The 14,629-nt window shown below is 46.3% G+C and overlaps 1 protein-coding gene across 6 annotated transcripts in view; it reads left to right on the forward strand.

Moving 5' to 3' along the window:
* The first annotated feature begins 1,146 nt into the window (after positions 1–1,146).
* Positions 1,147–14,629, forward strand: part of LOC145511713 (uncharacterized) — a 398,185-nt gene continuing 384,702 nt past the window's right edge. For 4 of the 6 annotated variants that reach the window (XR_014058097.1, XR_014058095.1, XR_014058094.1 and 1 more), the window contains exons 1-2: positions 3,494–3,647; positions 5,798–5,863. Coding sequence is in view for 2 of the 6 variants with exons in the window: in XM_081505394.1 (XP_081361520.1) it covers positions 3,622–3,647; positions 5,798–5,863 (92 nt within the window). In the remaining 4 variants the exon portion in view is untranslated. Of the gene's footprint in view, positions 3,648–5,797; positions 5,864–7,937; positions 10,864–14,629 lie in introns of those variants that run through there. The other 2 variants (XR_014058096.1, XM_081505393.1) reach the window with 2 other exon arrangements.

Below are 14,629 nucleotides of genomic sequence, written 5' to 3' on the forward strand. Positions count from 1 at the left end.
TTTCCAGAGCTCCTTCTAAGCCATCAGCTGATTCTGATTCTTACCATTTGAATGCTCCCAGTGATGATGCTGTAGTCTCCCACTGCCTTTGCTGGTTTCCCTTTTCTAAGTAATTGTAATGTCTTGTGCAGTTCTTTCTCTTCTGCCATCTTGGGATTCAAGTTAATGTCCCTTACTCTCATCCTCCTTGACCCAGCTGAATGCTGATTTTGTCCCCATCTCCATTCAAATTTCATCCACCCCAGCTTCAGCTCAAAAACTATCCCTTCTTCACAGATTTTCCTGATCCCTGCAACAACAATTTAACTATTTTTTTCCCCTGGATGACCATACTCCTTTATCTGTACCATTTGATGTGTTTAAATTCTTTGATTTTGAATAATAAAGATTTCCCCTTGTTAAAAGTATGATATTTAAGGACAAGGACTGTGTTTTGTTCATGCTTCTATTTCTATCAACCCTATTCCAGTACCTCCTTTTGCACTTGGCATGTAGAGTACTTAATAAACGTTAATTTGGAGACTGAATGCTGACAACGCCTCCTTATCATTTCCTATTACAGTGCTGCTTATCTGGATGCCATAAACTACAACCCCTAGACCTCAACAATCACAGAAGCTCCTGGGGTCACTTCCACAGTGTATTTTCTAATAATAATATTCAACAACAATTTAAGGCATATCTTATATATTGAGCCCTTTCCTAAATGTTGATGAAAGAGTATTCCAAGTAGCCCCAAATGAAGCTACTTGTCCATCTCTAGGGCTGGGGGAGGCCCTGTCAGCTCCCCTGAACCGTGTGGCTTGACCAGGATTATAAAATCAGGAAAGAAGAAGAACATGTGTCCACTCAATTTCCCAGTTCTTCCTTGCCTCCCTCCTGTGGCCTCCTTAGAGCAGGCTACATTGCAATTCTGAAGAAATACTATTTGTTTAAAATCCCTCCATAGTTGTCAGTACGAAGGGCCCACTTGAGCATCTAAGGCTTTCCTGAGCTTCCTGTTTCTGACGCTTCCTCTTGCACTAAGCCATGTACACACCTACCCCTTAATCATGGCAACCTTCTTTTAGTTCTCAAGCCTGGCATGCTATCTGGAGCAGCTGTGATTTCTTCACTTCGTATTTTTTTCTTTCTAAATGGTTTCTTTTCTTCATTTTAACCTGATTTCTTAATCAGCTTGGGCTGTCCTATCAAAATACCACAGATTGAGTGGCTTCAACCACAGACATCTATTTCTCTCAGTTCTAGAAACTGTAAAGTCCAAGGTCAAGGTGTGGACAGATTCCGTTCTTGGTGAGAACTTCCTTCCCAGCTTGCAGAGAGCAGCCATCTCCCTGGATGCTCACATGACCTCTTCTATGTGTGCACTTAGAGAAAGCAAGAGAGTTCCAGAAGAACATCTGCTTCTGCTTCGCAGACTACGCTAAAGCCTTTGACTGTGTGGATCACCACAAACTGTGGAAAATTCTTCAAGAGATGGGAATAGCAGATCATCTGACCAGTTTCCTGCAAAATCTGTATGCAGGTCAAGAAGCAACAGTTAGAACTGGATATGGAACAACAGACTAGTTCCAAATTGGGAAAGGAGTACATCAAGGCTATATGTTGTCACCCTGCTTATTTAACTTATATGCAGAGTACATCATGAGAAACGCTGGGCTGGAGGAAGCATATGCTGGAATCAAGATTGCTGGGAGAAATATCAGTAACCTCAGATATGCAGATGATACCACGTTAATGGCAGAAAGTGAAGAGGAACTAAAGAGCCTCTTGATGCAAGTGAAAGAGGAAAGTGAGAAATCTGGCTTAAAACTCAACATTCAGAAAGCGAAGATCATGGCATCTGCTCCCATCACTTCATGGCAAGTAGATGCGGAAACAGTGGAAACAGTGAGAGACTTTATTTTCTTGGGTTCCAAAATCCCTGCAGATGGTGACTGCAGCCATGAAATTAAAAGACGCTAGCTCCTTGGAAGAAAAGCTATGAGCAACCTAGACTGCGTATTAAAAACCAGAGACATTATTTTGCCGCCAAAGGTCCTTATAGTCAAAGCTATGGTTTTTCCACTAGTCATGTATGGATGTGAGAGTTGGACTATAAAGAAAGCTAAGTGCTGAAGAATTGATGTTTTGAACTGTGGTGTTGGAGAAGACTCTTAGGAGTCCCTTGGACAGCAAGGAGATCAAACCAGTCAATCCTAAAGGAAATCAGTCCTGAATATTCATTGAAAGGACTGAGGCTGAAGCTGAAACTCCAATACTTTGGCCATCTGATGAGAACTGACTCATTAGAAAAGACCCTGATGTTGGGAAAGATTGAAGGCAGGAGGAGAAGGGGACGACAGAGGATAAGATGGTTGGATGGCATCACCGACTCAATGGATATGAGTTTGAGCAAGCTCCAGGAGTTGGTGATGAACAGGGAAGCCTGGCGTGCTGCAGTCCATGGAGTCGCAAAGAGTTAGACATGACTGAGCGACTGAACTGAACTGAGAGAGAGAACAAAGTCTGGTGTCTCTCTTCTGTTCTTATAAAGATACTAACCCCATTATGGGTGTTCCGCCCTCATTAAACATAATTACTGCCCCAAAGCCTCACCTCCTGATAGGGATTAGGGCTTCAACATACATCGCAGAGACACAAAACATTCAATCTCTAACAACTGGGAAACTCATTTTCACCCATTACACTTAGGTTAAGAATCATATATCCTGGGAACCCTCTCTGTTTTATTTAAATTTTCCTCCTGGAGATCCCCTGGAGAAGGGAATGGAACCCACTCCAGTATTCTGGCCTGCAGAACCCCACGGCCAGAGGAGCCTGCTGGGCTGTAGTTAGGGGGTCTCAGAGAGGGACACCACTGAGAGACTAACACTCTGGCCTTTTCACTTTCTCTGTTCGTATAGCATTATTTAGTTGCCTCTGTTACAGCACTTTTCACTCCTTCTGTAATGGTGAGTTTACATGTCTGCTTCCGTTTGTTTTACTCAATTTTTATGTTCACAGCCCAGCCCGGGGTCTGCCTTATGGTACGGACTTGGTACCATAAGCTCAGCTTTAAAGAATTTAACTCTCAATACTTTTCAGTCCCCTCTGTTAAGTCCAAAGTAAATCATTGCTTTATTTACATTTTTTCACTTTTTAAGAAATGTTTACATTAGACCCATTTATTATTTGATCATAGAATTTGGTGAAATTTTCCATTCATTTCTTTTTGGGTGAACTTTCTATTTCTAGCTGGATGATTATTAATAGTTGATGTTGCTATTGAAGCACTTATAAAAGGGAATTCTATTAATTATTCATTCGCTTCTCTATCTCACTCTATTGTGATGTCCCAGAGGTAGGGTCCACGTCCTACTCACCATTGCACAGCTGACGCCCAGCACACAGAAAGTGCTCAGGGAGTGTTTCCTGAATGAACGCAAACACCGATCCTGCTTTCCCACCTCACCCCTCACCTCTTGGCAAGGCACCGGAAACGATCTTTCCCGCTTTCTTTAGATCCCGCCTTCTCGGGTCCTTTAAGAATCCCTGTTACGTAGCTCCCGCCTTCTTTCTTCCCTCGGAAAAGGAGACAGCAGGAGCAGGAAATGCTGTCCGCTCTTGAGCCTTCACACCATGAGCTCAACTGGAGGACGGGGCAGGTGAGTGTGAGGAGGTGTGCGGCGGCCTGAGGGGTGTCCACAGCGCCCTCCCGTCAGGGGCCCAGGCCGCCCTCCCGCCCTTAGAGTCCTCCCGCCCCGTCAGGGGCCCAGGCCCCCCTCCCGTCCTTAGCGTCCTCCCGCCCCGTCAGGCCCCCCTCCCCCGCGCCCCCCGCCGCCCTCTCACCCTCAGGGCCCACAGCGCCCTCCAGCCCCGTCAGGGGCCCAGGCCCCCCTCCCGTCCTTAGCGTCCTCCCGCCCCGTCAGGGCCTCCCCCCACCCGCCGCCCTCCCGCCCTCAGCGCCCTCCCGCCCTCTCGCCCTCAGGGCCCACAGCGCCCTCCCGCCCCGTCAGGGGCCCAGGCCGCCCTCCCGCCCTTAGCGTCCTCCCGCCCCGTCAGGGGGTCCCCCCCGCCGCCCTCCCGCCCTCAGGGCCCACAGCGCCCTCCAGCCCCGTCAGGGGCCCAGGCCGCCCTCCCGCCCTTAGCGTCCTCCAGCTGTGTCGGGGCCCAGGCCGCCCACCTGCCCTTAGCGTCTTCCTGCCCGTCAGGGCCCCCCCCCGCCGCCCTCTCGCCCTCAGGGCCCACAGCGCCCTCCCGCCCCGTCAGGGGGCCCCCCCGCTGCCCTCTCGCCCTCAGGGCCCACAGCGCCCTCCTACCCTTAGCGTCCTCCTGCCCGTCAGGGGGCCCCTGGCCGCCCTCCCGCCCCGTCAGGGGGCTCGCGCCGCCCTTCCGCACTTCAGGGCCCCCGGCCGCCCTCCCGCCGTCAGGGCCCACAGCGTCCTCCCGCCCCTTCAGGGGGCCCCTGCCGCCCTCCCGCCCCGTCAGGGACCCACAGCGCCCTCCCGCTGTCAGGGGTGAGTGCAGACCGAGCGGGTTGGGGGGAGCGGAGGCGCCTGGGGGAGGCGCGCAGGGCGGGGCAGTCGTTGGAGAAAGGCTCTGCGGCGGGTGCTTGGCCCTTCACGCATGATTAGGAGGCGACGTGAGCAAACGCAGGGGCCGGATGCCATCAGAAGATCAGGGTTGAAGCGTCTGTTACTTTCTGCTTCCAAGCCTGATGGCGCGCAAGCTGTCAGTCCTAGAGCTTTGGTTTCCTGTCTCTGGTGTGGGATGATCACACTTACAGTCATTTCTAAAATCAAATGAGGGCTGTAAAATCAACTGCAAATTGTTAGTACATTTGTCCAGTGTGTGGGGACTTACTATGTTGCTATTATTTTATTACTGTACATCTTACCTCATCCCCAGATTTACAGTGGCAATTAAACAGTCCACTTTGCTATATCCTGTTACTGAATTATGCTCATTACATATTTTTCAAGAAAAACAATAGCTAGTCCTCAAATAAGAGGATTTGGAAGCACCATTTGTCATACACACACTTCACCCTAACTTTACCTGGTAATTGGGGTAACCGTCTATGTTAGCTCATTAGCTTTATTTGGAAGAAGAGCAGGCTTCTCATACCTTTAGGACAACTTGGAAGAAAGTGCCCACCAAAGTCCTGTTCCTGCCCTCCCATAGAAACGGGAGACAGGGAGCTCTCCTAATGTCTGCATTTCAAAGACATGACTCCCAGGTTCTTGACAAAGATGTTTCTGGGTTATTAAGCTGACAAAAAGTCTATCTAGTTTTCGGAAGGTTTTATATCTATTGAAAAGGGAGGAGAAAGCACTTAAAATTACATTGTCTAAAGTGAATAATCTAAGAAAAAGAGAAGTAATCTCATCCTTTATTTTCAACAGGGAGAATTACACCTTTTATTTTAAATGTTTATATGCCCTATACATGGACAACTAAGAATTCCAAAGGTGGAAAAATGTTCACTTCAGAAAGACTGCACTGCAGCTTATTTTGTCTCTTTGATGTGTGAGCGCTCACTCAAACTGAGAGTTAGTATTTATCTTTCCTACCCTGCACATATATTTCTGTAGTACAGTTGACCCTTGAACAACACAGATTTGAACTGTGTGGGTTCACTTACATGTAGATAGTTTTTCAATCAATATATACAAAAATAAACATGTAGAAGAGCATCATGTGGGCGATTTATATTAAAGTGATAGTCTATTTTTACATTGGCATTAAGTGATGATATTTAATGTAAAATTGAAAATATGTTAGTTTTCTTACTGTTTTATAACTTTACTTTCAGAGAAATACATTACCATACAGTATGCTTTTCTCATCACTGGAGAATCTGCATATCAGCTCGTCACAGGTAAGTGGTTTATTTTGAAAAGCAACAATGTTTTTAATAATGTATTATAGATGTGACTGTAAAATTGTATGACATACAATTTTATAACCATTTATTCATTAGTGTATAAGCTAGGCGAATGTGAAGCAATCGTATTGATTATACTAGGCGACTGTAAAGCAATTATGTTGCTGCTTCTTTGTTATCAACCCACGAATCATTTAACCTGCAAATGCATATGAATTTCTGGTTCACATTATCTTTTCGGTTTTGATGTCTAGTGTTAGTAACATTGAGAATATTTTGTATCATATAAGACAATATTGATATCAGAACTGATAGTTAATCATCCTGTGAGCTGACAATATAAACTTATGTTATCAATGAACACAGTGCAGTACTGTAAATATCTTTTGTGGTTTTCTGAACATTTTTTGATCTAGTTTAGTCTAAGAATACAGTATATAAGACATATAACTTAAAACGTACATGTTAATTGACTATGTTATCAGTAAGGCTGTTAGTAGTTAAGTTTGGGGGAGTCAAAAGTTACAGGCGGATTTTCAGCTGCACTTGGGTCAGTGTTCCTAACTGTCCTTGTTCAAACGTCAATTGCATTTCTTTTGTCTTCTGATTTCATGGTATGTTTTACTGCACCTGAATACCAGCACTCCTTACCTTCAGGGGGAAGCTGGAGGGAGATATCATTGGATTGAAATGGTCCAAGTCTGAAAACTCATCGTGAAAGCAAAAAGGGCTAGAAAGGGTGGGGGTGTTTCTGGACCTGGAACTTGTCTTGACTTTGGCCTTGAGGACTGGCAAAGCAGCTGATGGTGGTCATAATCACACTGTAACTTGATCATGTTTCAGCATTTTAGTCTCAGCATCTTGGAAGTTCCAGGACATGTAGGTTCTCTGTACACCTTGGCTGCCTTGAAGAGTTGGGTTGAGTAGAGACAGAAGCACCCTGGCCGTATGTAGAGAGGGATGAGTGTCATATCAGGGTCAGTGGCTGCCTCTGAAGATTCCCCAGATAATTAACCACACGGATATTGATCTCTCAGCATTTCCCTCTCATCTGTGCCAGCTCTCTTAGGAATATCTGAAAAGTACTTTTAACACGGACTTAAGTTTAATGAACATAAAGCAATAATAATTAATCTGGCAAAGCTTCCTTACGACATTCTGCCGAATTTTAGAACTTCTGCTACATCAGTTCAATTCAGTCGCTCAGTTGTGTCTGACTCTTTGCGACCCCATGGACTGCAGCACGCCGGGCCTCCCTGTCCATCACCAACTCCCGGAGTTTACTCAAACTCATGTCCATTGAGTCGGTGATGCCATCCAACCATCTCATCCGGTCGTCCCCTTCTCCTCCCACCTTCCATCTTTCCCAGCATCAGAGTCTTTTTCAGTGAGTCAGCTCTTTGCATCAGGTGGCCAAAGTATTGGAGTTTCAGCTACAGCATCAGTCCTTCCAATGAAATTCAGGACTGATCTCCTTTAGGATTGACTGGATGGATCTCCTTGCTGTCCAAGGGACTCTCAAGAGCCTTCTCCAATACCACTGTTCAAAAGCATCAATTCTTTGGTGCTCAGCTTTCTTTATACTCCAACTCTCACATCCATACATGACCACTGGAAAAACAAAAGGTTTGACTAGATGGACCTTTGTTGGCAAAGTAATGTCTCTGCTTTTTAATATGCTGTCTAGGTTGGTCATAAATTTCCTTCCAAGGAGTAAGCGTCTTTTAATTGCATGGCTGCAATCACCATCGGCAGTGATTTTGGAGCCCCCCAAAAAGAAAGTCTTTCACTGTTTCCATTGTTTCCCCATCTATTTGCCATGAAGTGATGGGACTGGATGCCATATACCTCTGTTCTATAATGGCTGAAAAAGTGAGGCCTCTTCTTATTCTACCCCCACCAAACAATGGCTTGCCTTCCTGATATTTGGGTTTGTTTTTCCAAATCTCTGGGGTGGATAAGTTTTGCTGCCGGTAGGTAGGTATGCACCACGGCACCAGTGGGGTCATAAGGAGTGTGTAGCTTGCTTCTTATCGCTTATGATCGCCATCTTTTTCACTTTCCCCAGATGCTATTCCTTTGCTGCTCAGGGTCTGCTCTGACACGTTTGTGGCGCCCCTACTCCCAGGAATCGTCTGAGTTTCTCTCACCGGTTCTCTGACAGCCAGTCTGCTCTCCATGACAGATCTCTGTCACAGCCATGCACACGTCACGTGTGTTTTGCTTGTACCTGTGTTTACAGTCATAGTCACCTAGAGGTAACCCTGTTGTCGAATGATACTGGAAGTCAGCAGTTTCCTCCCTCCTCCAGAAATCCTAAAATATCTAATCACGTTTTCCTAGTTTCAGCCCCGAGATGTTGGTAATTAATCTCATTATTAATAGCAATCGTGAAGAAGGCAGTGATTTTCTGCTTTTTGGAGACACAGTCTCTTTTGGGTTATGGAGAAGGAAGAGCCCCAGAAGGACAAGGGGAGCCCCGTTTCATACGGGGAGAGTGCTGTTTGTTACATCCACCCCGACGGTGTGCAAAGACAGACAGCGGCCAGGTTTTAAACATTCAGACAGTCGATTATTCGGCATCATGCCACATAAACATACAGGTGATGGACTGCACTCGTGAAGCGCTGGACCACCCGTCCTGGGGTTCCGGTGGGTTGCGGTGGCCTCTGCGCTCTGCGTTTGAGGAGGGCTCTCTGCTGCCGCCTCCTGGTGAGTGAAGGTATGGCGGCAGTTAGGACTCGGCCGGGAAGTTTGGGTAAACTGGGTAATTTAATCTTGGGTAAATTAATTCCTGGGGGCCTCCGTTTCTTCTTTTATAAATGGCAAGTTGAATTGATTATAAGAGCCTGTAAATATAGAGCTGTCTAATTGGCAAGAAAAATGCTCCGCACTCTGCGAATAACTTTGCACGAAGCCTTGCTTTTTTGGCTTTTTGAAGCCAAAAGCTTCTGTGAAGCTTCCATTTTGGCTTCCAGTGCACTTCTGACTCACAGGTTTAGGAATTCCATGTCATCCCTGTGAATTAATACACCCGTGTAGTCTTCCTGTCCCAGGGCTTAGGGGCACCTTCCTTTTTTTTTTCCCAAACACAATAAGGGTACTCTTCATGAGGATAATTGAAAGCTTTTGCCCTCAACCAACAAAACAGGCTTTAATCAAAAAGTTGAACATGGAGCTTCCTCCTCAGAAGGTGAATAAATCAGGTACAAACCGGGAAGTGGATAGGGAAGATCACAGTGGAAATTACCTCTGCTTCTCCCTGGAAGAGCAAATTGTTTTATTGACTTTGTTTCAACATAGTTCTTGTTTTGCCTTGTAGGGGTTTTTCTTATTTGCATTTTTTAAAAAAGATCGGGTTTGATGGTCTGTGAGGAAGGAGACAAAGACCTTTGACTAGCACAGCTTCTGTCTTGCTGGAGGTAGAGCTAATTTTTGACATTGTACTTTTTAATTACAGTGGAGACTTACACGGCCTCCCCAGCCAAAGCCGGCTATGGCCTTTCAGAAAGCAGGCAAGGGTGTAGGCGAGAAAACACGGGCGTCTCAGTCTTCCCAAAGATAGAGCCTGAGAGGCTTGCATCAGGAGGAACTGCTCGAGCGAGCACTGTCTGTCCCTGTCCAGGCTTTAGCTTTTGGGGGGACCGGAAAAGACAGCGAGTCCCTCTCGTGAGAATTTTTGAGGGACACACAGGGCCTGGACAAACCTCTGTTTACAGCTTGGTCACCCCAGGCAGCAAGGCTCTGCCTGGTGGTTATGTAAGGTGTTAGGGGTCTCAGAGTCGAAAGGAACTGTATGATCCGGCTGCTTTCATTTACTCTAAAGACACCCAACTATCTAGGTTATGCATGAATTTCTCCCATTTGCAGGAATAAAGCACAGTAACCAAAAGTCATCAATGTTTTATAAACTGTGACTAATCTCTTACATAGTCTCAGTCTCTCTCTCTCTCCCTCTTCAAAATTGTTTCTATTGGCTGATATTTAGTTGATATTTTACGGTACTATTATTTTTTAAAAAATCACTTGAGACCATGGCACCCTGTGGGGTTCAGGATTGATAGGGTTGTTAGGAGCCTGCTCGCCCAAGCCTTTTGATTGCTTTGAAATATTTGGCTTGAAAATGGCAACAGAGAAATCTGAAGCTCTGCCTTCCAGAAGCGGCAGCGTGGTGCATTTCCAGGGTCCTCTTGGCGTTTACTGAGCTGTTGCCACCCAGAACAGTGGTGGGCTCATCAGTGTTCAGCAAATCACGATCGCAGATGTGGCCAGGGCAAACCCAGCCAGTGTGTGTTTGTTTAATCATGCATCATTTAGTACAGAGATGACTCTTGGATGTTTTGGCAAATTAATTTGTATTGCTCTTCCGAGAAGGGAGCGAGCAGCTGGGCCGCAGCCCATGGAGCTGCCGGGTTCTGTCTGCTGATAAAGTCGCTGCTGCCGCCGCCTCCTGTGAAAGCGCAAAGCGAACCGCAAGGCACAGGGACTTCCGGTCGCTCCCCTCCAGGCTTTGGGTTGAAGCCGTCAGCCCTCTCGTGGTTCCAAGTGTTCCTGTTGTGCTAGGTCAGCAACTGCAGGGCCGCAACCCAGCCACCGTTTCCAAAAGATTCATTCTCTACAGTTTGACAACCAGCCACAGTGCCACCGTCTTTGAAGTTTGATTACATCTGTCCTCCTGGATATCTGTACCACTCCTCTGTAACTTGCGCCCTCATCACTGGCTGACATGTGGTATAACCATCATGCAAGGTTTTACGGGGCCTAGGTATTTCCTAGGTGTTGATTTAAAAAAACTTACAAATTTACTCTTCTCAGGAAACATCGCCTGGGAAGGAAGGAGAGGGAGCCGCGTGGTAATCTGCACATAAGCGCGTTAGAAATCCTTCCCAGTGGTCCTCGTTCTAATGGCCTCGGCGCGAACGGCTGCTGTTTCTCCCCAAGCTCGTCATCGTTAAATCTCATCTCCCAGCTGCATCGTACCCCAGCGGCCAGCATACACGAGCCACCGGTTTTTAATTCTTCTAAACCATCTCCCCTCTTTGTTAGGCTGCCATTCAATATTTTAAAGGAAATTGGCCATATGTATTTTTGATGCAAAACCTCTTTTCTTTGAGTTTTTTTTCCAGTTCTGCCCCTTAACCACTGCTGGAGTTCTATAGGACCCATCCTGTTCCTCGGCTTGGAGGGCAGAGGAGAAGGAGAAGCCACAAAACTTTCTTTAGCAGGAGAAAAGAAAGGCTGCGGATACACATATTTTAATAAGTTTTTAATGGCGACAGTCTTGTCTCTAGGTAGACATGATCTCATTCTGCAAATGCATAAGAAAATCATACTGTTTTCTGCCTTTCAAAGGAGCTCCAGGGTATCAGGAGTGGTGGAGGCCTGGGGTTAGTTTCGGGTATTTTGTAATGGAAATGTGTCTCCCCAGACCTTGCAGAATTGAAGTTAACGAAGATATTTAGAAAGAACAAAGTCTTTTCATATCATTTAATACTAAAATATAATTTTCAAGTATTTTGAGTGATAAATACTTCTATGACTCTCTTCATGTAAAAGAGTTTAGCATTTTAATTTATACGTCAAGCCCGTGTGTTTCAAGGTTTCTAAATGGTTTCAAGGATTCTATAGTCATTGGAAAGGCAGACAGGCCGGTGTTTCGTGGTGAGTCATCCCAGTAACTTTTGTGATGATGATGACAGCTAACCTGTATGGAGAGGCTGATTTGTGCTAGGTATGTTTGGGAACTTTATGTGTATTAGTATCCATAATGACCTCATTAGTAGGAACTCTGATTTCCATCCTGCATATGAGGAGACAGAGGCACAGAGAAGCTGACTGATAAGACGGGCTCGGGGCCAAGTTGCCTGTATGTGCTGAGCACAGCCAGTGCCTGGCCATGTAGCCTTTAATAAACGGCCAAAGAGAGCTTAGCCTGGGGCTGCCTTTGGTGGGCCGTCAGCCAGTTTGCCACCTCTGCTCAGCATTTATCTCTATTAGAAACCCAGATTGGAGCGCTGCCACCGGCTTCTGATGTCAGATAGTGTGGCGCGCAGCGACACATTAATAAGGATGGGAGACAGAATCACAGCTTCTGGCCTATCTGTGGCAGACAGACTGTGGACCCGAGGGCACCCAGCTTCTGAGCAAATTAAAGGCATTTCTGTAGAACCGTGGCTAGCAGTTTTCAAATCCAAGCCCCTGCTATTTCGTGCCCAGTACTGTGCTAGGCGGACATTATAGAAAACATGAAAGAAGCAGAAAAAGACTTACCCGCTGTAGCGCTGCCTCCAGTCTTGTCGGGGAGATACGACAACGCGCTGGCAGTAACGAGACATGGGCACCTGTGAGGGCGGCTCAGGGTGTGCCGTTCAGATGACGGGGTCGGGGGAGCTTTGTATCGCACAATGGAGACTGGATCTCACACAAGGGAGACACGTGGCTGCTTCAACAGCCCCATCACCCACGAGCCCTGGGAAACAGAAAATGCCATCCTGTGTTTACCATCTTGAAAGCCCTGAACTACAGCATGGCTCTCAGTGCTGAGTGAAGCATTGGCCTGTGACATTGTTCTGCATTGACCGTTGAGTCATAGGTGTGCAGGTGAGGGCTGAGTCAGCACTGAAAGGCACAGGGTGACCTCTACAAGTGTCTCTGCCACTTGCTGGAAGCTTCGGGTCTTTGCTCTTCACTGGCCCTGAAATGTCCAGGGACATGGCATGGCCCAGAGGGCTCCTTAAGTGCATAAACAGAAGTTACTGTTATGTGTCAGGTTCTCTGCTAGCTTTCTAAAGGTATTGCAGATTCTAGGAAGGCAAAGCGCAGAACTTGGGGTAGGGAAATCTGAGTTACAATACCAGCTGTCTCCTTAATTTATAATGAGGTGGAATAAAAGTCAACTTACTTTCCTTGGCTTCAACTTCTCTTTTGTGACTGAGGAACTGGCTACATCTGTTGTTCATAAGCTGCTCCCTGGAGTTCTGTGGTTTCTTCCTCAGGGTAGCGGGGGTTATTCTGAAAGAGTGGTTCTCAACAAGGGGCAGTTTTCTCCCCCTCATTCCCAGAGGACGTTTGGTTATGTCTGAGGAATGCGTTCGCTACTGGCATCTCTCTGCTGGGTAGAGACCTAGGTGCTGCTAACATTCTACTGTGTAAGAGAGAGCTCCCATAACCAAGCATTATGTGCCTACAATGCCAACAGCACCCAGGCTGAGAAACCTTGCCATGTATGAGCCTGAACCTCTAACTCAATAACACCAAAGAACCATTTTTATTGGTACCCAATAACACCATTTTTACTGGATATAGCAGACATAAATTTGACAGGTGATAAAGAAATGTGCAGACTTTATTTTTTTGGGCTCCAGAATCACTGCTGATGGTGATTGCAGCCATGAAATTAAAAGACGCTTACTCCTTGGAAGGAAGGTTATGGCCAACCTAGATAGCATATTTAAAAGCAGAGACATTACTTTGCCAACAAAAGTCCGCCTAGTCAAAGCTATGGTTTTTCCAGTGGTCATGTATGGATGTGAGAGTTGGACGGTGAAGAAAGCTGAGCGCCGAAGAATTGATGCTTTTGAACTGTGGTGTTGGAAAAGACTCTTGAGAGTCCCTTGGACTGCAAGGGGATCCAATCAATCCATCCTAAAGGAGGTCAATCCTGGGTGTTCGTTGGAAGGTCTGATGTTGAAGCTGAAACTCTAATACTTTGGCCACCTCATGCGAAGAGTTGACTCATTGGAAAAGACCCTAATGCCGGGTAGGATTGGGGGCGGGAGGAGAAGGGGACGACAGAGGATGAGATGGTTGGATGGCATCACCGACTCGATGGACATGGGTTTGGGTAGACTCCAGGAGTTGATGATGGACAGAGAGGCCTGGTGTGCTGCAATTCATGGGGTCGCAAAGAGTGGGACACGACTGAGCGACTGAACTGAACTGAAAGAAATGTGCAAACTTTAATTTTCTTATTTCCTATAATTGAACTTAAATTGTATCATCTTTCCCCCACGCTGGTTCTTAGTTGATTCAGAGTTTTCACTAAGATATTTCAAGGTTCTGCTCCTTTCTGTCCTTCTCTTCCTCTCCGAGTACACCTCTGGGCTGGAAAAGCATCCTAGAATTGGGGGGCAGTGGATGTCTAGTTCATTGCCATCGCTGATCCTACACTCTTGTCTGCAGCCACTTTTTAGATTCCACATATAAGTGATATCATATAGTATTTGTCTTTCTCTATCTGACTTATTTCACTAAGCGTAATATTCTCTAGATCATCCACATTGCTGCAAACGGCAGTATTTTAAGATTTAGTTTGTTTAGAGACATTCACAGCGAACTTGAGAGGAAGGGTCGGAGAGTTCCTTATACTGCCGGCCTCTGCATGCATAGCCTCTGCTCTTACAAACGGCCTCCACCAGAGCGGGACGTTTCTTAAACTTTGTGAGCCTTCACTGATGCAGCTTCGTCGCCCAAAGTCTGTAGTTTACCTTAGGGTTTGCACTTGGCGCCTGTCTTTGGGTTTGGACAAGCGCATAGTGACATGGATCTATGATCGTGGTATCATGCAGAGTGTTTTCACTGCCCACCAAGTCCTCTGCGTCCCACCTGTTCATCCCTCCCTCCCCGGGAACCCCTGGCAACCACTCATCTTTGCACTGTCGCTGTAGGTTTGCCTTTTCCAGAATGTCATATAATTGGACTTATACAGCGTGTAACCTTTCCAGATTGGCTTCTTTCACTAAGTAACATGCATTTGTAAGC

The sequence above is a fragment of the Giraffa tippelskirchi genome, chromosome 6 (genome assembly GCF_054371585.1).
Source record: "Giraffa tippelskirchi isolate mGirTip1 chromosome 6, T2T-mGirTip1v1.2.pri, whole genome shotgun sequence".
Lineage (NCBI taxonomy): Eukaryota > Metazoa > Chordata > Mammalia > Artiodactyla > Giraffidae > Giraffa > Giraffa tippelskirchi.